The sequence below is a fragment of the Diadema setosum genome, chromosome 15 (genome assembly GCF_964275005.1).
Source record: "Diadema setosum chromosome 15, eeDiaSeto1, whole genome shotgun sequence".
NCBI classification, from domain to species: Eukaryota; Metazoa; Echinodermata; class Echinoidea; order Diadematoida; family Diadematidae; genus Diadema; species Diadema setosum.
Window position 1 is genome coordinate 21558983 of NC_092699.1, and position 26035 is coordinate 21585017.

The 26035-nt window shown below is 39.3% G+C and overlaps 1 protein-coding gene across 1 annotated transcript in view; it reads right to left on the reverse strand.

Annotated features, from left to right (window-relative positions):
- Positions 1–25737, reverse strand: part of LOC140238590 (basement membrane-specific heparan sulfate proteoglycan core protein-like) — a 232048-nt gene extending 206311 nt beyond the window's left edge. Inside the window, exon 1 of the mRNA XM_072318491.1 lies at positions 25191–25737. Coding sequence (XP_072174592.1) covers positions 25191–25292 — 102 coding nt within the window. The 5' untranslated portion in view covers positions 25293–25737. The remainder of the gene's footprint in view (positions 1–25190) is intronic.
- Positions 25738–26035: the final 298 nt, after the last annotated feature.

Consider the following 26035-nt stretch of genomic DNA (forward strand, 5'->3'; position numbering starts at 1 on the left):
TACTCACTGCCTTGGTTAGATACTACACACTGATAATGCTCTAACTGACTACCGGTATGCACTTTAGAAATGATAGCAGGATATACAGTATATGTAGTATGCAGTATACAGATATGGACTGCTTTTGAGAGCATTGTTGATATTGTGCCGAGGGATCCTAACTCAATGCCTTAGGCCTACAAGTATATGATGACCAAAGGGGCTTGCTTTACATAGACCTACATATCAAAAGAGGGTAGTTTTGGTGCTAATGACCGTCTGGCACTAAAAGGGCAGGTTTTGATGCTAAGAAGCTGCACTCGTGGACGGCATTTGTTGAATTTACATTCCCAATTTCAACCAATCAGAATCGAGAATTAATCAAATGAGGTATAGAATATGTACTATTATAGAATGGGTAACGAGAATCCTGAGATCTCATTGGTCGAGAGCTATGTGTTGATTTTGTACTGGCCGCACGCTGAGTCACAGTGGTAAACATGTTATTGCGCACTTGTAGCAAAAGTATGCGCACTTGTAACAAAGGTTCGCCACTCAGTACGAGACGCCTATTGGCTAAAACAATCATGCATCAGTTTTTACTGGATGCATGGTTCTGAAGAAAAGCCATGTGTCCAGTAACAAGAGACCCGCGGGTCTAGCGCTCACCTGAGTATCGCAAGTTCACCTTTCACGCAGTCACTAATCTAAATTATTCACAGCTCTACCAAACTTTGACCAGGCATTCTCAAGTAGAAGATGAAAATGTACAATAAGGGCCCAAATTTTTTAAGATTCCTTAATTATTGGGGATTTAGGCCCCCTGGGGCCCTCTGGGTGGGGCATGGTGCCCATTTTGATAAATTTAGATCCTGACCCCCTAGGGATGCTACCTGCCAAGTTTGACGAAAATCCATCATGAGGTTTTCAGGAAGAAGATGAAAATGTACAATTCAGGCCCCCATTTGGACCTTCCCAACCACCCCCCCCCCCCACCCCTGCCCCCAAGAGGGGCACCCCTGGATCTCCTATGAACAAACTCAAAACTACAGTCATTAATGTACTCACTCATACTATTATCTTAGCTCTATAACTTCTGATTCTAGAGAAGATTTTTAAAGATTCCTTCATTTTGGGGGTTTGGGCCCCCCCTGGGGCCCCCTGGGTGGGGCATGGTGCCCATTTTAACAAATTGAGTGCCTAACCCCCTAGGGATGCTACCTGCCAAGTTTGGTGAAAATGGGTCATGGGGTTCTCAAGAAGAAGATGAAAATGTACAATTTAGGCCCCATTAGAACCCCTCCCCACCCCTTCCCCTGGGTCCCAAGGGGGGCACCCCTGATCCTGCCATGAACAAACTTGAAACTACAGTCATCAATGTACTAACTCATAGTATTAACTTAGCTCTACCACTTCTGGTTCTAGAGAAGAAGATTTTTACCCATTTTTTTTTTTTTTTTTTTTTTGTGCCTATTTTAACAAATTGAGTTCCTAACCCCCTAGGGATGCTACCTGCCAAGTTTGATGAAAATCGGTCCTGGGGTTTTCAAGAAGAAGATGAAAATGTAAAAAGTTTACGCATGACGGACGACAGACGATGGACAACGCACGACGGACGACGCACGACGCACGCCGGACGCCGGACGAAGGGCGATCGCAATAGCTCACTTGAGCCTTTGGCTCAGGTGAGCTAAAAACTGATGCATGGTTTTCGGGCTCTCGTCTATTGCAAGCCAAAAGGAAATGCATCAAGTAAATTTGTCATCGCGTAACATGATATCTAGAAAAATGGGTTTTTGGCGAGAAAATTACCCATTCTATAACACAAATGACACACATGTCTTTTCGTGCATCAGGCAGAATATGTGACCCTGCATCACAAACCCAACAAAAAGTCCCCAGACATGGATTTTTAGTTAAGGGCAGATTCTTAAAGAGCACACTCTAAGCAGGGAGGTGGAAGAAAGATGGAGTGTGCTCTTCTGAGTTTCCTTTGAAGTCATGCGTGGCCCCGACAGCGTTTTTTTCCCCCTCCCGTAATCCCATTACTCACGCTCGGCGCACTGCAAGTCGTAAATCTTGTGGCGGAAATCACGACGCGAAATGCATTGTGGTCGGGGAATAAAATGGCGTCCTACGGTGTAAGCACAGAACTCATAGAGTGTATTCTGTAAAGCAGTGGTGTAAGCAGTGGTGGTGGTTCTGGCGATCGTGATTTTGACGGAGACGAGTTTGTTGAGGAGGAATTGCTTTTAGCAAATTCAAAATCACATTGACACAGCAACTTAACGAAATTTGATTTGCAATTGAAACTGAAACTCAGAAAGTTAGTTGGGCCTTGGCTTGGAAATTGGAGGCCAAGGCAAGGGCAAGGCTCAGGACACTGTTTAATAGCGCAGCGTCACCTCAGGTACGCTGCCTAGCAAAAGCATACCTAACGTTAGTCCTAGCTAGTAGACTCTAGTATTTCACAAACTAGAATCTAACCACTGTTAAACGTTAGATTCTACTAGCTCCAGAGGTGTTCTCTACTACTTTTTAATTCAATTTTTTGTAACGTTAGCATGGGGTAGAGTCAAGCCGATTACCGGTATTTACCGATGAATGATCGAGGGAGAGTGAGGCGAAACACTGTATACTAAGCTCTGTTTTCCCCCCTAAAATATACTTACAGCATCATACATCTAGGCTTTTATAGATATCATCTTTAATTCTCTACGGAAAATTATTATAATCAAGGCTGATATGTCTAATTTACACTTTTTTACACTCAACTTTCTATTCCAATATGTATTTCCTAGTAACTCAAATTCACCAAAACAACGGCAACGAACGCTGTCCCGACGCCTACGCGGCGGCCCTACAACAACCCGACGAGTACGCTGAAAAGCCCCAGCTCGCTCGGGTGCAGACGAAAAAAAAAAAAAACCGCCTCGGTCTCTATGAAGCACTACTTTTACACTCGAACTGTTTGAAAACACGCCCGAACACGCTCATGTAACTTATATCATTTTGAAGATCAAGGTCAGGCCTACCTCTCTAACTATAAAAAAATTGCGGAAATGTGCGGGATTTCTCATAATCGATACAGAAACAATATGATGACATCTCTAGCGCACAAAACTTACTGCTCAGTAACTCCGTTGTTTGTGTACCGATTTCGCTGGTTCAAACGGCAATCTCCTCAGCACAGTCTGCTGAACCAGCGAAAGGTATAGACATACCACGCTATCCAATTCTTGAGCCATAAGTTGTAGCTTTCGAAGGGGGACGTCTTTCACTGAATGTAATAGACTGCCAAAATTTTGAATATGACGTCATATTGTCGGTGCCACGCATCGCTTCAAAGCCCGATTTTTACGAGCGTGTGTTTATGGAAGGCCTGGAAAGGAGATCATGTTGCGTCACTCTAGTGCGCCGGAGGGTGATGGGTGGACCGATAAGGCCAGATTTTGACATATTTATCACAGAATGAGGGTTGGATTTCAAGACGTTAATCGGTGTAAGACCACTTGATTTTTTCTCTGAGGGAAGCTCTCAGAGTGCCATCTCCATCTTTCTTCCACCTCCCTGCTCTAAGCTTTAAAATGATGTATAACTCTATCCGAATGGACTCCCCTAACCTATCTAAATACTAGAAAGAAAGCACACACTCTTGAAAAGTGTAGACTGAGAAAAGAGGCTTTGAAGTACAGGGTCTATTCAAGCACTTAATCTTTACCAAGAAGTGCTAGCTGTGCAATGAAAGGGACAAAACACAGGATGTAAACAACCGGAGCAACAACAGTGAAGAGATTAACAGATTAAGCTGAAATTGAACATATTCTATGAACACATTCTGTCCATGATTAATGCAAACTTTCAAAGCAGTAGTGTCATCTTTTTAAAAGTTGTTAGACTTGAAAGTGAAGAGTGTTTTAAGGATTTCAAGAAATAAAAAGGGGACTCTGAGACATACTCGATCATTCTATTCTCCCCCATAAAAGGGTTGTAGAAAAACTGCTGAAAACATACATTCCCATCAATATTATGATCCCAAACTAAAGAATAATGTAGAAGGATAGCTCTTTCAGAAAATATGACAAACTCAATATTAACTTGGTTGACCCATTTCACCTTTACTAAATCCTCACATAAACTCAAGGGGTGCGACTTTTTGTTCGTTTTGTGATGCACGGTCACATATAATGTGCATGCGGTAACTATGGAATTTAACCTAAACCCACTCGGCTTCGCCAGCAATCCATAGTTACCTTATGCACACAATTCCGACTGAGGCACTCAGACCTGTGCATCATTTGCAGAAACTCCAACTCTCCCGCTTTCCACGGGAGATCTTCCGCCGAAAGCCCATTTTTGCAAAATCTCCCGTTCTCCTGCTTGAGATTTAATTTCTCCCGCCCTGGCTCTGTGTCTCCCGTTGGAAAGGATTTCTTACTTCTTGCCATCGTATGTTGAAAAATAAGCCTTAGATAGCACGAGAGAGCGTCTAGAACCCTAGAACTTACAAATCCCCTGGACCCCGGCCGCAAGGAACTTCACGCTTCACGCAATTCAACTTGGAGTCTCCTGTTTGTTAGGGATTTCAGGCGGGAGAATCTCCACATCAGAAGGTGCTTGGGGTTAGAGTCTCTGTATTTGTATACTGTTTTTACCTAAATTACCGTCAGTCACTGGATACATTTCATATGTACAGTATGTAGGACACTAGAGTATATTCAATTATGGTGCTGTGCACACAACATGGAGTAGTAAATGTAAAAGCACATCATCGTCATTCATGAAACAATCATCAATAACTTGATCTACAAGCATAATTTTGGTTGATATGCATTCGCTTCCCAAGTAGGGAAAGAGCAAGCATTCTTCACATGCATAAATGTTTTGTTTTACTGGTACTTTGATCAAGTAAAATACAACTCTACACAAGTTGACTTTATGAAGTCCATTATACCAGTAACTGCATAAACAGTGAAATAACATTCATTGAAAATGGAGTTAGAGATAAGAATGTTATGGATGTCTGAACCCCCATTTTTTTTTTAATGAATTTGCTATCATCACAAGAGTCATTCATGAAGTGATGACATCATCAACTCACGAATGGCATATCAGAGAATCAACTCCAAAGCAGAAATTAGATTTTCAATGTACGAATGTTATGTCATTCCCTGTAAAGGGTGTGACTCTTGTCCCACGTCAGATAGTACTGTAGGCAATAAAACTGCAATAGGTAAATGGTAGTTTCTCCATCTCCTTTGCAATATGGGTATCTTCATAAGCCACAAAGGAAATCAGAGATACGGAGCGATTCTATTATTAAACTAGGGTCTATTATTTGCCAATATTGTGTGAAGGAAAGCACCCTGCAATATACAATTGAAAGCAGTTAAAGTTATGAAGTACCCTGGCCCCCATTTCAATGAGCTCTTAAGGTATTAGTTGGCTATTGCAGATACTCTCGACATACCAGAAGTTGCCCTATGCAATACAGAAGCAAAACACACCTACACTTCTGCTTCAGATGCAATGTGGAATCAGTCACCATCCATTTACCATCATCTTTTCAAGAGGGGTACCAGAGAAAGAAAGCTTTAAACCTATAGGAGAGAATGTGTTTGTTCTACCTGTCAGAATCTATGCCGCTACCAAACACTACTGATCAAGTTATAGATTCACAGAGACCCACATATTTGGATGACCAACCCAACCCTCTGTCTCCACCCCCCCCCCCAATTGTACACATATAAAAGGGACAATTAGCATATATTTTTCAACTGTCTGCCCTCCACAAAGAACTTCCGCTGCTGGGACAGCAATGTGAGGACAAAGGCTGCTGGTATTTAGAGTTTCAGTAATAAATGAGGTTTGTGGTTACCGATTTGTTGGGTTCTTTTTTTTTTGGGGGGGGGGGCATTTTTGTTGTTGTTGGGTGTTTTTTTTTTTAGATATCTTCTTCTCTGATACTGCTGCTGTTTGTAAATTTAGAATATTGAAATTTCCATTGTCACAGTGAAAGCAGGGATACAGGAAAAGGTCTGTAAATTTGGTTTTGGGTAGCAAATGGGGCTCTGGTTGGAGCTATTCAGTGAATACTTGAATGCTTTATCATCATAACTACAGTCCATATCACAGTACAGGAAAGTCCAATTGATCACAATTATCTGGGTCTTCATCATACATGTTTGGTCAATGAGCTTATCAAGTGTTACCTTGGGGAAATTACTGTACAGATACAATGTACACGGGAATCCCGTTATAGCGAGGTCAGGTAGGTTTCGCTTTTAACGAGGCATATGGTCAGGTTAAATTACATGTTAACCTGGTATCGCAAATTCACTTTCCATGCATTCTCGCAGACTCGTTACCCAAGAACATTTGGAAACTTGGGGCGGGGGCAGCTTTGAGAGCTGGGGGCATGGTGCCATTTGCATATATTCCATCACATCCCAAAACGTGATATGGGGGGGGGGGGGGGGGCCTAGGGGCCTCCAAGGGAAGCGTGGTGCCCATTTCAACCATTTCAAAGAGGCTATCGTCCGGATCGGTTTCTAAGCGCACAGGGAAGAGACGAAAGTTGGTCTAATTCCATTTTGTATTAAGCGCATTACAAATGTAATGTATTATTATTATTATTATTATTATTATTATTATTATTATTATTATTATTATTATTACTATTATTATTATTACTATTATTATCATTATTATTATTATTATTATTACTATTATTATTATTATTATCATTATTATTATTATCATTATTATTATTATTATTATTATTATTGTTATTATTATTATTACTATTATTATTATTACTATTATTATCATTATTATTATTATTATTATTACTATTATTATTATTACTATTATTATTATTATCATTATTATTATTATCATTATTATTATTATTATTATTATTATTATTATTATTATTATTATTATTATTATTATCGGTTTACACTCTATTACCACTTGGTCTACAGCCAGTTGGTCTAATTGTTATTTAGTTTAATTACTATTTGGTCTACAGTCAATTCGTCTAATAATAGCCATTTGGTCTATTTTTGGTCTAACACCAATTTATATCATCAAATACCGATTTGGTCTATTATGAGTTGGTCTAATTCCATTTCGTCTAATCATCAAATGGTCTAAAATAAAAACAAATTATTTTGTCCAATATAAATTGGGTGTACACATCATTAATTTTGATCCATTGCCCAGTTGGTCTCGCCTCTGTCTATCATCATTTAGTCTACACCCATTTAGTCTAATAACCATTGATCTTATTGTCATTTGGTCTAATAGCCAGCCTCCTGGTCTAATCAGGTACCATTTGGTCCAATCATCGTTTCGTCTATATGACCAACTGGGCTATTTTTTTTTTCTTTGGGGGGGGCCTTTTTATTGATGTGTACACCAAATTTATATTGGACAAATTTGGTTTTATTTTAGACAATTTGATGATTAGACGAAATGGAATTAGACCAACTCATAATAGACCAAATCGGTATTTGATGATATAAATTGGTGTTAGACCAAAAATAGACCAAATGGCTATTATTAGACGATCATATCACTATTATAATATAAGATGAAATTATCAGTACACTCAAGAGTCCAAAATATCATAAAATTAGTCTTTCCTGCATTCAAAATTAACTTATTTGCCTGCATCCATACATCTAATTTCTTCAATTCTATATTCATGTTGTCAAATAACAATGAGAGGTCATTGTTACGCATAGAAATATTTGTATCGTCAGCAAACAGTATATAATGTAGCAATTGAGAACAGTTTAGTAAATCATTTATGTAAATTAAAAAAAGAAGAGGGCCAAGAATGGTACCTTCAGGGACTCCATATTTTACACTCTGTTCTTCTTTAAAGGGGAAGGCTAGTAACTGATCAGTGGGAATCAGTGGAAATGCTGGGAGATGATTGTTCCAATCCTTATGGGATTCATTCAAGAGTTCATTGTATGTCTAATGTTGTGTGAAAATGATTTGCTTCAAGAATGGTCTCATATTCAAGTAATGTGCAGTTTAATGCTTCCAGGTTAGCGTCCCTGGTCAGTGACGGAGCATTAATCTGCACATTACTTGAATATGAGACCGTTCTGAAGCAAATCATTTTCACACAACAATAGATATACAATGGACTCTTGAATGAATCCCATAAGGATTGGAACAATCATCTCCCAGCATTTCCACTGATTCCCACTGATCAGTTACTAGCCTTCCCCTTTAACTGCGGGTTCAGTAGTTACACTGTCTGCTATATCTGCTGTCCACATATATGATGTATAATTCAAATAATCTCAAAGTAGGTTACGATGCTTTACATTTGTTTTATTCCCATGTGCGCTATACCATGACAGGTGCCCCCCCCCCCCTTGTCTTTTTATTTACACACTTTGCACTAGCATTTGCCTACGAATGTGATGCTGTCTATGTTCATGTATGTTTACAAAATGTATTTTCTAAGAATTGCATGCACTGGCAATATGTCAGGGAAGCAACCAATAGAACTATTATTTGTTGTAGATACATTGTACTTGTGTACTGGTACTCGTATCAACAGTCATAAGAAGAATGTCTCACACAGACTATTTGATTTAGTAACAACAACTTTCGTCAAAACATTGTACATAGCATTTGAATTTACTGGATAAACTGGTCTTGTTCAATGAACCACAGAAATGACATCTTGTAAAAATGTAAACTCTATCAACCACTTAATGTCAACAGATTTGAAGATGGGGATTGCATTGTTGAATGCCTCTTCAGGTTCAAAGTGACTTTGGTATATAAAGAGACTAGTAAAACACAAATTTTCATTTGTAAAACAGAGACTAGTAAAACACAAATTTTCATTTGCAAAGCACAAATAAGATACAACAGAATCACATGACCTATATCAAATGTCTATTATACAAAATAGCCATCAACAAACAAAATTTATTTACAGATCACACCTTCAAAAGGGCAGCCTTAAGAGGATTATTATCATGTATATATGAGTGCTCTGATATTTGTAAGCACTGAGCAGGTTGCAGATAATACCAACAATTTAAGTTTGAACAGTCTGGCCAATATCTCATAGGAAGACTTCACAGATGTGCTAACTCGCTGTGAAAACTTGTTGAAAACCACCATGTGATGTGGGATTCAGGAATCCAGAAGTTATGATCTCACACAGATGTGAACTGCCAATTTACCTTTAGAAAACATTCATATCATATTGTATTTTCTAATGTATGTATACCATGTATTTCATCCATAGATGCTGTAGTCATTGCTTAATAACCAGACAGTGGACATTGGCCAAGAGTTATATTCATTTATGACTACAGCATCTGACTGACAGTGGAAAGCTGTCATCGGTAGCACCCGTTCTTTTCATGTGGATTTCCCCTACATTTTAGGAACACATAAGAGGCATAAAAACCTGTAAGTAATACATAAGACAACATACTTGTGTACACAGTATGTTCCTTATCGTAGTATACCATGTTTTTCATCCATATAGATGCTGTAGTCAAAAGTCCATACACAAACTAAGTAAGAAAAGAAAACATAATTTTTACTAAATTACAATAACATTGGACCAACAACAAAGAAGATCACACTATCAACTCTCAACTTCAACTTCTACACAATGTAGGGTTCATTACCTGAAACGAGCAATGATTTCTTCTCACAACCTGTCATGGAATAGCATAATAGTTAAGTGCATACACAAACTACGATTGTAAGTAAGAAAATAGAAAACATAATTTTTACTAAATTACAATAACATTATTGGACCAACAACAAAGAAGATCACACTATCAACTCTATCAACTCTCAAGTTCAACTTCTACACAATGTAGGGTTCTTACCTGAAACGAGCAATGATTTCTTCTCACAACCTGTCATGGAGTATCATAATATTGACATATCACACCAGGTTTCTGAATAGGCTGGAGTAATATAGACTCAGCAGGCATCAAAACAGTTCTCTGCTGATCTATCACCAGCATATCAAATCAGTTTCATGGTCATTCTCACATACCAAGAGCAGCACACACAAAGACTATTTCAGACAAGGTTACCCACTTTTTATTCAGTGAAATGCTAGCTCTTTGTTGGCAGAAAATTTCTAAGCATTTTCTATAGACAGAATTTAATGTGACAAAATGAACTCACAGATCTTTTCACATAAACTTGAAAGGAAAACAAATATATCAAGCAACATCTTGATATGCACAATTGTAATACGTACCCATTGAAAAGCCAGCAAATGACAGAATATAATTGGATATGCATCGACGATGACATTGGATGGCATATATTCTTCCCTCTTTTGCAGGCAAGGAAATATACAGCCTAGTTTGAGTCTTATTTTAAACATGGCTTCCTACATGTATATGTAAGAAAGCATGAAAGAATAACTCTTTGATTATCTATCAATGGCTGGAAAGAAAACTCTGAAATTGTTTAAACTGCGTTTTCAGGGCTAACCAGCCAATGAATTTTTTCCAATTATCAAAACAACTAATTTTTGCACATTTTTTTTTCTTTAGCTCTCAATTAAAAAGGGATATATTTTACTTGATCACCTTCAGACTTTCTTCAAGGAAAAGTAGAAAATATGGTGTTGAATATTGTGAGCACAGTTCTACAGGATAGACTATACAACCAAGATATTATGTGGAGTACTCTCATCGTAACCTCTACAGTCACTTTGCATCTACCCCACACATGTATTACCAGTTATACCTTGTAATACCCCTTCCATATTACCACCTTGTGACAATTTTGAATGTCCATTAAGATAGCACATGAAACTCTTGCCAACTGTTTGTTTTCTTGTACCCGTACTGTAAAACATATAATTTTTGTGGCATGAAATTTTCGAAAATTGGAGCCGACGGCATTTTTTTGTGGCATGAAATTGTCGTGAGTTGCCTCTAACATTCAATGCACAATACTGTAGAGAAGAACTTTCGCATGCATTTTAATTTCGAGAATATTGGCTCTAGCGAAATTCACTAAATCACAATGCATGCGAACATTCCTCATTTTACAGTATTTCATTTTAAAGTCTCTGGACTCTAAGCTTTCCAATGAAGTATTGCTTCTGTCCCACTTCATTACCACAAACCTTCCACAGAAACAGTTGCAGAGCTGGTCACTGCATGAAAACTTGAAAGTGCTGATCACTTCCAAGCACTAGCTGTCACTGACTCCATTGAAAAATTAGTCCTCTACCCTGTTCTATATCCTCCCTATCATGTCTGCTACTGAAACAAGAATCCAAGAAATGTTCTCTGCACCATTACATGATTGTAATATGTGGACCTTCATCTGCCGAATAGCTGTGACAGATTTCACCCTGGCTTAGCAACAAAGAATCCGCTCAAGAATTCCAATATTTCAAGATTTACTTAACAGTAGGCCCCTATATAACATCACATTCTTTTCTTTTCTTTTTTAATCAGAAAACTAGATTAGAAAGCATTGTGGAAGTAAATTTTCTTTTTTATTATCAATAGGAAGGATTTGATGAGTACCTGGACTTGACATTTTTGTTCAACATTCTTGAATACATCATGAGAACTATAATGTACCAAAATATGAAAAAAAGAAAGAAAAAAATCATAATAACCCATAGATGACAGACAATACAAGCAAGGCAATAAACACTCGTGAACAGAGAATGAGATGATGATGTGAAGGCATCAGTTATGCAATGAGGTGTCAAGGAAATGGCTCAGACAAAACAATCATTCTATGCCAGAACAATAGGAACTTTGAGGCAATCCGAACCTGGGGGTTGACATAGCTATACTGTAGCTGTGCAACCATGGAGTAGCTCTATGGTGTAAAATAGTGGGTCTGGCAGCAAGAATAATGTTTTGCTCAGTGCTGGGCAAGAATTCACAAGTGCAAGCTGATAACATTTTTACTGTGATACATCATCCTTGATCCCAAGTACTATGGGCATGCTCTTACTTTACTTCAAAATCAACAGCTCTGCTCACTGTCGGTACTTCTAATTGTTGAAATCTTTCTCCAAAATCCTAATATCAACTTGACATCATCTCTTACCTTCTACCTAAAATCAAATATCAAACCATTCACTTAACAATTTCTATCATTTCACGATTCCTTAATGCTGAACATCAAGACATCATTCTTTTCTTTAAAGGTGCATGGTCCCGGTGTTTTAGTCAAATGCATACGCGGGCGCACGGCGCAAGTTTCCTATAGAGACCTACGCTATCGACTTCTCTTTGGCGCTTACGCTTTGGCCCACTTTCCCGAGTCCGAAGAAGTCCAATTCAGTGTAGTCAGTGGCCCGATCACAGTTCGGCTCATGTATCGGCTGAGGGGGATGACAGCTTTAGTAAACTTCTTTTGTGATGTCACAATAACAAGCACATATTAATGCATGCACCCTGGCATTACTACAGACTGCGCGATGCGCAAAGAAGACAACAAAGGCAACGTTACTTAGCAACACCTACGCACTTTACTCTTGATGACAGCTCAACTTCGGTAATCTTCGTATCAATGCTAACGATGATCGGCAGTATCATCAACAGCGCCATTTACACTACCGGGACTATGCCCCTTTAATATTTCTACTGCAGTTACGTTCATCAATGCTGCCAATCAGCTAACCAACTTCATAACTTCAACCTAGACTCTGTGAATTGTATGCTATGAAGAATCTTAAAGCACAATCACTTGATCCTTTATGTGTCCAGGCACTTACAACAGCTTTAATCTGCCAAGCTGTTTTCATCAAGTGTTCAAATATAATCCATCCAAACTTGACCTCACTCTTCTTCTTCTTTGTTTGGCACAATGTACCTGATTGATACCATTTGCCAACTATTGCAAGTCACCTGGAGTAATGTACATTATGGATTAGCAAGCCCCACTCCACTCAGGTGAGGCAGTTTGCCTCAGTCCAACAGGAAGGGATTAGGGGATTAGGTTTCTGGACATTTGTGCCAATTTGTGAAGAACACACTCCCAGCATGCTTGCCAATCTGTGACAAAAGCACACAGAGCGTTAATGTTCACAGCAGTGTGCAGAATTCTTTAAACACAATCTTATTTCTGCTTCTCTCTTTGCCTAATATGCTCTTCTAACATTTAATTTTTTTTTTTTTAATGGGATAAAAGATGTTACTAGAATGAAAATCTTAATAATCGTGCTCTTTCTCCTCTCTAATCTCCCTTATCTTGGTTTCATGGTTTCTTTCTCTCTAATGCTCTCCCCCTTTGTGATTAGAGATGGCACATCTTCTATTTGACGAGTTCATAATAACTGACTGTAAATGCGCTAATCATTCAAATTGTTTACAGGAAATATACACTGCAACATTGAGGACACCTTAATTGCCATGACAATGTTGTCACCTCTGTCTCTCATTCTCAGTGACCCTTCGATGTGTGCACCATGAATGAATGTCATGAGCATATTCAATAATGAAAAATAACATGAAAGAAGGTACTGCAGTATGAGATACCCTCTCTTTCTCCCTCTCTTCCTCTACTAATTTGTATTCATGTAGAATACCAGTAGCCATGGTGTATCTAAAGTGGGCATCTTATTGGCCTGGAAAAAAGGCAGTGACTTAAGTCTCCACTTGTCGTGAAGATGCCTCTGTGAAGTCTTCTGGAGGCTAGCTGGGTCTCTGGGGACTTGCGAGCAAATCCAACATGTTCATTTTTTTTTGTGAGTCCCCCCCCCCCCCCCCCCATGTCTCCAGCAGGTCTCAGAGATGTCTCCGTGTCTCCGAGACACCTCCATGACATCTCTACTTGCATAAAATGCCCTACCATCTTGTCTTACAAGGGAACAGCTCCAGGTCTAGAGTAGTACTGTCCCTCCAACATGCCAACCAAGGGCTAGTGGAGCCAGAAGGGCAAAAAGAGGATGAAGCAGTTGTAGCAGCTTCAGCATAGTTCTACCATGTTCACAGTGGCCACATGTGATGTTCTGACTCTGCAGCCGATGTTTGACCTGTCAACAATAAAATGCACTTACACGTATTGTATAATAAAGGTATAAAATAGCCAAGAAATTATGTGGTATCAGGCTTCAATGTAACACGATATCACTGCTTCTGGATGAATGAATTGATGGCTCTCAATGATGAAAAGCAATAACATGCAGGAGAGAACATCACATATGATTCTCACTGCAGAAAACCTTCCTCAGTAGGCGTGTCTTCATCAGCCCGAAGTTCAAACTAGCGGGACATTTTGCGGTCTTAGAAAATAGCCCGATAGAGCGAATGTGCGTCTTCATCAGCTCGAACAGCCTACTTCGGGAAATTAGTCCGAAAATTGACGCATGCGCACTTTGCATCATTACTCTGCCTAGCTCGCTGTTCGAAAGTGGATTTCCCCGCTCAAAATCCCCTACAACACCGTATGTACGATACTACAACCAGGGAGGTGAGCAGTACAGCAAATTCTCTCCAAAGGGATATTAATAACGCTACTCCTCTGTCCATTGACACATCTTATATGAAATAATAATAATAATAATAATAATAATAATAATAATAGTGGCTACTTGTATAGCGCACAGGTCCACTTTTCAGTGCTCATGGCGCTTCAAAAATGAAAAAATATCATATATTTATATGCATATACATATTCAAACATTTCAACAAAGAAAAAAATGGTAAACAAAAGCAAATATATACCAAATAAAGAATACAACATATATCAATTAAAAATACAATATTAATGACATACAGCAATTACAGTCCTCAGTATGAAAGGAACAGATAAGTTTTAAGTTTGGATTTGAATGACTCTGTAGATGACAGTTCCCTTAACTGAAGAGGTAACTGATTCCACAATTTTGGTCCCATAACGGAAAAAGCACGATCAGCATACCCATGTTTTACTCTGGGTGTTTGGAGTAAGAATGCATCTGATGATGAACGTAGCCTTCGTGTCGGATTGTATTTTTGAACAGAATTACTTATGTATATTGGGGAAAAAGAATGAACTGAATGATGTACTAATAACAGAATCTTGAAAATAATCCTTTTTTCTACAGGTAACCAATGTAAGGAACGGAGAACTGGTGACATGGAATCAAACTTATTAGTAAAAGTTAACAATCGGGCAGCAGAATTTTGCAACCGTTGAAGTTTTGTGATATCTTTTTTTGAAAGATTACACAACAATGAATTCGAAAAATCCAACCGAGAAGAAATCAAAGCATGAATAAGTATCTCAGCTGCAGATTTAGACAAATATTTCCTTATGAAACTTAAATTACGCAACTGATATCGAACATTCCGCTGAATATGAGTTACATGACTTCGAAATGACATTTCCTGATCAAATATGACACCTAAATTACGGGCTGTTTTCGACGGAGTAATGCAAGTGCTACCGATGTTGACATGACATGACTGATAATCAACTTTGCTTAACATATGCTTTGATCCCAATAACAGAAACTCAGATTTATCATCATTTAGTTTAAGGCCATTGGATGTAAGCCAAATTTTCAGGTCTTGCAAACATGCTTCGAGTTTAACAATGGCGGATGACAATGAAGACACAGTGGGTTTAAAAGACAAATAAAGTTGTATATCATCCGCATAACAATGATAACTAATACAATGCTTGCGAAATACTTCACTAATTGGTTGCATATACAGAGAAAAAAGCAGCGGGCCTCCAACAGAACCTTGAGGTACACCAAACTTTGTCATAGTTTTACAAGAGGTAGAATCACCAATTCTGACATAATGAGATCGATCACATAAGTAGGATATAAACCAATCAAGAACAGTTCCTTTGATGCCCAAATATCTCAATCGTTGAATCAGAATAGCATGGTCGACTGTGTCAAAAGCTGAGCTCATATCAAGCATGATAAGAGCAGTGATGTTACCACTATCTAATTCTCTGAACACAATATCTGATAAGTTGACTAACAGTGTTTCTACACTATGACCAGGCTTGTACGCAGATTGAAATGAATCAAGCAATTCATTATCTTGCAGATACATTGTCAGTTGTGAGAAAACAACCTTTTCGAGCAATTTACTTAAATAAGGTAAATTTGAAATTGGACGGTAATTTTTTAAACACTCCTGATCTAAGCCTGCTTTTTTCAAAGTTGGATGAATAACTGCTTTTTTACACACCTGTGGAACTACACCTAATCTCAGGCTAGCATTTATGATTCTTGTGATAACGGGTGCTAAAACTCTGCCGCACTTCTTAACCAAATCTGTTGGGATTGGATCAAGTTCACTTGATTTGTTAGGTGAGTTCTTAATAAGCTTTTCTATCTCATTAACAGTGACAGACTGAAACTCACTCAATTCTGACTTGACTTCACATACAATGTCATTTGGCTGTTCACAACGAGTTGGGAAACTCCGTTGGATTGCCACAATTTTATCAATGAAATACTGATTAAAACAATTGGCTAACTCAACCTGTTCACCTGATGAACGAATTGCAATGTTTAAACAAATCCAAAATACACACAATCTGCAAGAATCTTTAGCTAAGGTAGAGTGGACCAGAAGAAGAAGTTTACAATAAACAGCTAGCATGCACGGACTGGTTTTATAGATGTCAACAACAGTAGGCCTAGTACACACATTGTGATCCTTGAATACGCCGTGAGTGTATGCACTATACACAATCACTAGCTTGTACATGCGCTTTCAATAGCCAGCTGGCTAACCAGAAGCGTGGAGGGATCAAGAAAATTTCGGGCTGATGGAGACGCACCCGAAATAGAGCGCTATTTCGCGAATTAGCGCTCTAGTTCACGAACTAGACCAAGATTTTGGGGGAAATTTTCCCGATCAAATAGCGCGCTATTTGCGTCTTCACTACACAGATAGCGCGCTATTTTGACATCGGACTAGTTTGGTAACCACAAGATAACGCGCTATTTTGAAACTTCGGGCTGATGAAGACACGCCTAGTGAGTCAGAGTGATAACTTCATACTCCTACAGCATGCTAAGTCTTGGCATCATTGTTGGAGCAGCAGGCAAGCAAGTCAAAGAGACAATTAATGCTTCAACTATGATTTTGGTGGCAAACTTTGCAAGGCAGAATGACCCAGTCAGGGTAAGACAGTACGAGGCTTGCCCAGCAGTCTCATTGGTCAGGTGATCAGGATGCTGCACAACTTGCCAGTCTCAAGGCCCTGTCTCCTCACATAGCACATTCACAGACACAGAACCAGGGTGTGTCCTACCACATCAGGTGATAAATACAAATGTTTTACTAATCACCAAAATGTACTAATATCTAGAGCATGCAGAGAAAACAACAACAATAAACAAACTACTTGGTGATTGTCCATCACTCTCAACATCTTGACTAACAGGAAGAGCATTGAGCAGTAACAAACATTCTGGTTTGTCTCCTTAGAGCATAAATCATCATGGCCTTATTTTGCACCAGGTGAGGCAGATTTTGTTGTTGTTGCCGTTTGTTTAAGATTCATTTTTCACACACACACAAAATACTGATGTCAATATCAGCAAATATCTATTAAGTGTGGACCACAATTTGGCATTTTGCATACAGATTGATGAAGAAGAACAAACATTCAGTAGCTGTGTAAAACAGCACAAGGCAAGTGCCAAAATGTGTCTCACCCATTGACTTAGAAGGAATTACTGTTTTTTTAACTCCTGGAAGTTCATTTACCCTGCCTATGACCTTTGACCTTGTGGTGACCTTCAACTCCCCAAGGGACTTTTACCAGCCAAATTTGGTCACAAACGGACATATGGATCAAAAGTTATGAGCCATAATCGAAACATACTGTAAAAACTTAAAGGACAAGTTCACCTTCATATACATGTGGAATGAGTGATTGCAGCAATATTATTAAAACACATCAGTAAAAGTTTAGGGAAAATCGGACAATCCATTCACAAGTTATGAATTTCTAAAGTGTCTGCGCACTCACTGCTGGATGAAAAGACTACTGCAGTGTATGATGTCACATACGTACAGCGAGAAAAGGAAAATATAAAGAGAATTTCACAAATTTTCACTTTTTGAAAAAAGTGCACATTTACATTTAACATTGGGCCTAAAAGTTTGTGGAACCCTGTCTGTGACCTATGACCTTGAGATGACCTTCATGTTTGGTAAAATGTGTAACTTTGTATAACCACTCTTCCCTCCAAGTTTGATTGAAATTGAAGTCCTAAGTAGAGAGTTATTCAAGTTTTTGTAGCGTTTCGGACGGACGGATGACGGACGGACAGACGCCGCATCCCTTAGTCTCCCCTCACCTCAGGTGGACTTGACAAAAATGAGACAGAGTCAGCTTTTTCAGAGATATCCATGAAGCAAGAATGAGACAAATACAGTATATTTATGATCCAAGTGATAATACCTGCCAAGTTTGGTGAAACTATGACCATGCATTCTCAAGACGAAGATGAAAATCAACAATTACCGTCCACTATTGGAACACCCCCCCCCCCCCAACTCCAAGGGGGCAACCCTGGATCTGCCATGAACAAATTTGAATCTAAGTATGGTCATCAATATACTTGCTCAATGTGGTATAATTAAATTTTAGCTCAATCACTTCTGGTTCTAGAGGAGAAGATTTTTAAAGACTCCTTAAGGGGAGGGGGTGAGCCCAGGGGCCCATTTGAACAAATTGAGATTCTATACCCCTAGGGATGCTACCTGCCAAATTTGGTGAAAATCCATTGTGGGGTTTTCAAGAAGATGACAATATACAATTTAGGCCCCATTTGGACCCCCCCCCCCCCAACCCAGGCACCAAGAGGGGCACCCCTTGCTCTGTCATAAACAAATTTGAAACTGCAGTTATCAATGTACTAATCGTTCTATCACGTCTGGTTCTACAGAAGGTTTTAAAATATGCTTTAATTGGGGGGGGGGGGATTGGGGTCCCCTGGGGCCCCTAGGGGAGCATGGTGCCCACTTGAACAAATTAGTTACGTTCAGACGGGAGCCCTTAACCTCGAGGTTAGGAAACTTCGAGGTTAGAGCTTGTAGTTAGGGACCATGAAGACGCACTCGTAGTTAGCAAACCTCGAGATTTGCTCGATGTTTCGAGCCACAAGAAATCTTATGGTTAGCGCTCCAACTACGAGCTGCGCGGGGTCCCCACTCGTAGTTAAGCACCGTGTGGACACAAAAAACAACGAACTCGAAGTTTAGAGTGACCTCACTGTGAACTCCAGCCCCCACAATTTCCCTCTGCTTCCGGGTCAACCTCCAAAACGTACACTACACGTGCGCCCAAGGTGAAAAACCTATGATGCACATCACAACAACATCATCTTTTCTTCCCATGCGCTTGATCTCTGAAACTGACCACGTCGAACTCGCTACTGTATTCTATATTCTTCTCCGACACTAAAAAATTGTTTCGACGAACATCTTCATAAGGCATTAAGTCATCAGTGCAGTGCTATCTCTGCATACCATGACAGAGGAAGCTGGTGCCGCCGGTGGGAAAAAGAGTATTGGTAAGCGAGTCCGACAGGGTTGGACTAAAGAAGAAATAGACGCCTTGTTAGCAGTGTGGGACGAAACTTCCGGTTTTGTGGGTTTAACATCGGGTGGGACCCACTCGTAGTTAAGGGGGGGGGGGCAGAAGCTTAACCTTGAGGTTTCTTAACCTCGAGGTTAAGATTCGTCGTGTGGACACACGTCGCAGTTAGAGAGCAAGAGCTAAACCTTGAGGTTTCCTCGAGGTTAGGGCTTGTTGTCTGAACGTAACTATTGAGATCCTATCCCCCTCAGGATGCTACCTGCCAAGTTTGATGAAAATCCATCATGGGGTTTTCAAGAAGAAGATTAAAATGTACAATTTAGGCCCCTATTTGGGCCTCCCTGTGGATCCCCCTCCCCTGGGCCCCAAAAGGGGCACCCCTGGATCCATCAAGGGGTTTTCAAGAAGAAGATGAAAATGTAAAAAGTTTACACACGACGCTAAATGTTGGCCGACGACGGACAGGGGATGCAGGACGAAGAGCGATCGCAATAGCTCACTTGAGCCTTTGGCTCAAGAGAGCTAAAAATCATTGACTGTTCCAATCATTCATGAGCTCTGTTTGATTTTCAGAGTAAGTGAGCCACTGCTGACAGGAACAAGCATAAAAACCAAGCTAAATCACAAGACAGTAGACAAGGTCAAGCCAAAACAAGCATGCAGGTACAACTCGTAAGTAAGGAGTCTTGAGGCAAATCAGGGCTTGACTTTAGTGGTGGCCCAGGGCCAATAAAAGTTGATGTCAGGCCACCAAATTTCCAAAAATAGTATCTTTTGGTGGGCCCATTGGGCATCTAAAATCAAAACATTTTTCATACTTCCTTGTAATTTTGGGCCACTACATTTCTCTCTCAGGACACAGAAATTTCAAATACAAAGATTTTGGTGGCCCAAACAGACCATCAGAGAAACTAGAATTATTACTGAAGGTGATTAATACCCCCGCCCCTAGTGTTGCTTTATAGTATGTGATGTCATGAGGGCAATGACGTTAATACCAAGTTTGTGCACTTGTCAAATTGGAAACAGAATAATTTTAGTTTAATGTACAATTACAGAGTTGACACTGAGTTCCACAAGGTTTGGGTAATAAGTATGGTTACCATGGCAATGCATTGTCTGATACAAACACAAGGGACATTTTGCATAACTACACTTAAAGACCATCATACACACCAAATTTGACCTTCATAACTTGAATGGTTTATTTTGATACAAAATAAGTGGTTACCATGGCAACACATTTTCCTTAAACTAAGACATTGGTGTCTTGCAAAACTACACTTCTAGATCATGATACATGTATATACTAAATTTGACTTTCATTGCTTGAATGATGGAAAAGTTATTCGATCTGCAAGGTTTTGGTAAAATTGTGGTTACCATGGCAACGGTTTGTGTGACAAACACAAAAACTATGTGTTCCACATCTATATCTCAGGGCCATAATGCCTACCAAATTTGGTTTCAATTGCTTGAAAATTGTGAATGAAGTTCACTCCACAGAATTAAAAAAAAAAAATGCGGTTACCATGACAACGCATTGTCCGATACAACTACAAAGGACATTTTGCAAAACTACACTTAAAGAGCATCATACACACCAAATTTCACCTTCATAGATTAAATGGTTCAATTTGATACAAAAATGAGTGGTTACCATGGCAACACATTTTTCTTATATTAACACATTGGTGTCCTGCATAACTACACCTCCCGATAATCATACATACTAAATTTGACCTTAATTGCTTGAATGATGTGGAAGTTATTCAATCCACAGGGTTTTGGTAAAATCATAGTTACCATGGCAACGCTTTGTCCGACAAACACAAAAATTATGTGTTCCACATCTATGCCTCAAGGCCATAATGCCTACCAAATTTGATTTCAATTGCTTCAAAACTGTGAAAGTTGTTCACTCCACAAGATTTCGAAGAAAACATGCGGTTACCACGGCAACGCTTTGTCAAGTACAAACACAAAGAGTGTCTTGCATTAACTACACCTATAGATCATCATAGATACCAATTTTTAAGTTGATTGCTTAAATACTATGGAAGTTATACAATCCACAAGGTTTTGGTAAAATTATGGTTACTATGGCAACGCATTGTCCGACAAACACAAAAAACATGTCTTACACATCTATACCTCAATATCATCATTTACCCTAAGTTTCATTTAAATTGCTTCAAAACTGTAGGAGTTCGCTACGCAAGATTTTGCAACAGACCGACCGACCGACTGCCCGACCAACATCACGGTGATTCCTATACACCCCCTTCACACTACGTGTGGCGGGGGTATAAAAATCCGTAATGTCAAGCCCTGCAAATGGGCAAAACAATTCTGACAATTGTCCCCACGCTGGAAGACAGCATGCACATTATTTCCACATTTTCTAGGTGGTTTGTCTGGGGAGCTCATCTTCCGAGGGCAATACCATGAGGACCTTGAAGACCACATGCCACAATTGCAAATGTTTAGTGGTTCCAAGGAGGTATCACACACCTCCTTGGTGGTTCTAAATAGTAAATATCATTTCAATGCTACAAGTGGGTGCAGTGGCCCCTCAGGAAAGGGCAAGAGACAAACTTTTTTTTGACTTAATAAGCAGGGCTCCCGATTAACCTTTAGTGTTCTTTGTTCGCCGATTGTCACACACACTTGAGCGCTTTCTTCGGCAGATTGGGGCAGATGTCTGGAAACTAAGTGTCAATGAATAGAGATTACCTAATCCCCTAATCCCTTTTGTGTCACCGTAGCCTTCCTATTGGATTAAAGCATATTGCCATTCCTGAGTGGGCTTGATAATTTTACGTTACTAAAATGCTGACGAATAAGTTAAACTAGGTGCTTAGGCACGTACACGTACATGTTTAAACCCTGAAAATTAACTTTGTGGCACGAAAGAACAATGTTCTACAACTGTTTTCTGAAAATATGATTGAAAATCTCTTTACAATTTGAAATGATAATGAAAATACTCAAAATTGCACTGAAAAATAGGAGTCTTGAATTCAGACTAGTCAACAGGCACTACAGATATGTGTCAACCCATGGACCTACAACGAACCACACAGATTGGATCATGTGGATCTTTGTGTGTAGTCTAGTAATATTGTGCATGATGGCATGACCAGTTTGCTAAGAAACATCCACTCACCCGATTGGTCAATGGAACAAAACTTTACCATTTTGCTCGAATGTGGTCGTAACTAGATTTATAATTTTTCTACAATACACATTCAAGTAAAAAATTCAACAAAAGAGTTTGACATGACTAGGCATACCAGTTCCAAGGTCATACTTTCATCGAACTATCAAAGTTGCTGGCACTTCTTCAATCTTTTCATTTTAGAACTTTTATATGACAATGTTAAAGCTGAATCAAATAATTTTTCCTCTCACACCCTGTTTATAACAGGTCAGGCAAGTTCCATGAAGAGTCGTGGAATCTTATCAATTCTAGAGGAGAATTTGCCCTTCAAAATGGTTGCCTTGATTAAAAGGTATTACTATAGGCCTACAGATACTGCCTTTTTAGAAGTGTTCAGTAGTATAAGGGTGAGTTTTTCTAAAAATTTTCACATGCAACGTCACGATCCCAGACGCGTTTGAGGCATTTTCAGGCATTATATAAATGCAAATTATCTGTTTTTCAAATGCGTTTAAAACACTTATCTGAAATGCCATTCGAAAGGTGTTTTGAAATGCGTTTGAGACCCCGATTGCCTTTCTGTGAGTAGATAAACACAATGCCACTTTGAAACGCGTTTATATCTCAAGGTCAACTCCCAGCTGTTTCCGGTTAGAAGAATAGTGTGCACCATTTGTGTTTTCTACCAGTTATTTGTGTGTGAATGATCAAGGCATGTCTGGTGGTGCACGGTTGACCTTTGCTTCCCAGGTCAAATGACCCAAAGCAACTGTGCAACAACAAAACTCGAGTCGTGACAGTATGATGGTTAGATAAACATGAAATCCCGATAATCGCGTTTCAAACGATATCCTTATCAAGCACCATTTGAAATATGTAGTGAAATGTGACTTCTTCTTGTGCATTTGATAAACCCAGCCTAAGACTTGACATCCCCAAAGGAGTTATTCCCACCGCAACCCCGGGGCACTCCTTCACACAGTTAGATACTGTGGGTTGGTCGCAGTTATTCCCATCCCTCCCCTCCCCCCCCCCCCCCAATGCTGTGCAGAGGGAAAATACTGTCTCGAAGAAGAATGTTACACTACAAGAAGAAATATAACTCCCAAGGGACTGTTAAGTATCACATTACAGTTATAGACTTACAGCTAATGTTACACTACATACTGCACAGATCATTTCATTCTAGTCCCATCAGCATCCAGTCAATTACCTGGGCCCCATTTCACAAGCTTGCATTTTATATCACAGTTTCAATGCATATTGTGTACAATTTGCGATTTATCGCAAACCTTTGCAAAACGGGGCCCTGTGACGTCTCTGTTTGCAATATACTTCCATAACTTCCAGATGAACACAGTCATGTCAATTGGCATTTTGAGATAAAATGGACTGACATATGTAAAATGGCCAAATTTTATATACAGATAACTTCAATAACTTTTTTTTTTTCAAGATGATGTAATCATACAATTGAATAATAGTACATTAGTAAGGCCTAATTAAAATTTTGATAGATAAACACACAACATAATTTGATAAACACAACATACTGAAATTTGGGTACAAATTGGTGAAGGATGAGAGAGATATTTGAATGAATTTGAAATCATTATAAAATTTCATATTTTTCATTTCATGCAGAAATTTGACAGCTTTAAATCATTTTGTCAGCCTCGAAACCCATATGTTGCCATCTACCACTCATCAGCTTTCAGAGTGTCGTATGTAAAAAAATGTGGGGGTCATTTAATTTCCCATCCTAACGAGCTACAATGCATTTAAAATTAATGCATTTTTTTTCAGCACATACACACTGTATGTCGCCATCGAGGCACACACAAAATTTAAATTTTGACAGGCCCTCTAATACAAGTGTACATAATGTCTATCATCAAGTCAGATAGACTTGAACTTAATGGCTAAAATATGCTAAATAAAATTAGAAATCAACTCCATGCAGAAAAATTCATTTTTGCTTTTCGGACCCTCGAATACACGTGAAAATGCCTGAAATGGTCTGAAACATTTCATGCAAAATGCTTCCAAGCTCGAATGGAGCATACAATTTTGATGTGCACATATGCACAGCACTACATGTAACGTTACAGAGCAGATTATCATATAGATCATCACAGAACACAGACCGCTTTTCACTGGAAAAGAGTGTTTAGAAATAGAGCTGGAGGCATATCGTGATTTTAGAAAATAATGCCATAATGATGTCATAGTTAAGCAATCGCATAACAAGAAAAATTTTAGCATCCAGATCCTGAGCTCATGAGATATACAATTACAATGTACAGGTAAATAGGCCTAGTGGCTAGACCTACTAAAGATTTCAAGAGCGGAGAGCTTGAGCTTATGAAGCTACGCTCTGCACAAGATTTTTTTACAGAAAGAAAGACGGAAGAAACAGAAGGTGATTCATGAGCTTTCACAGATCACCCAACAAGTCACATCAAAAGAAACTAAAGAACATATTTACCACAACTGTAGCAGCAATGACGGATTGTAGAATCAGCAGAAAGGCAAGGCTGCAACCGATCGCAATGGAAGTGGAGTGTGACGAGTACACATTTGAAGCCATTTCTGATCAGCTCCGCTTGGCCACGAGCTTGCTTGCAAATTGATGATACGAAGAGAACCTGTTGCCTCAGTTACTTCAAAATGTTTTCGACATTGGTAGCATCAGAGCGAGCAGACTGTGTAATGGCAGACTGGCACTTCTTCTCGATGAATGAGCCAGGAATTCAGTGAAATGCTACAACTCAACAATGAAATAAACATACGAACAGTAAAGTTGTTCAAATCAGGAAAGGACTCGACTGCTGTTAGTGTTTAACCTGTAAAGAGTTGGGTGTTGTGTTTCAACTTGCAGAGCAACTGTTGTACAAAACCCGGCTACTTAATGCATCGCAAAAGTAAAGCAATACATAAAAGAGGTTGTCATTAGACATCAAAGCAGAGACCAAGAATGAGACTCGAAACCCAGACAGGCTAGGTTGGATGACCACACTCCCTCGGCCTCAGCAGAGCAGCAGGCAAGGGTACACGGCGCTCTGATACACCGACACGACCTCCTCTTGCCCCGAAGTGGAGTAGTAGGGCTGTACCTGATTTATCTGCCCCAGGTACTAGGTATTCGCAACGCTGAGGCTGGTGGTATCGTACACGACGGAGCGCACATGTGACACATACAACGCCTGTTATCTAGAAGTAGAACGAACGCCCCAGTCACCAAATTCATGAACAAACTTAGGACTATCCTATCCTACAAAGGGGTTTGTCGTTTTATTACATTATCTTTGAACTAATGCTGCCTTCGTCAAG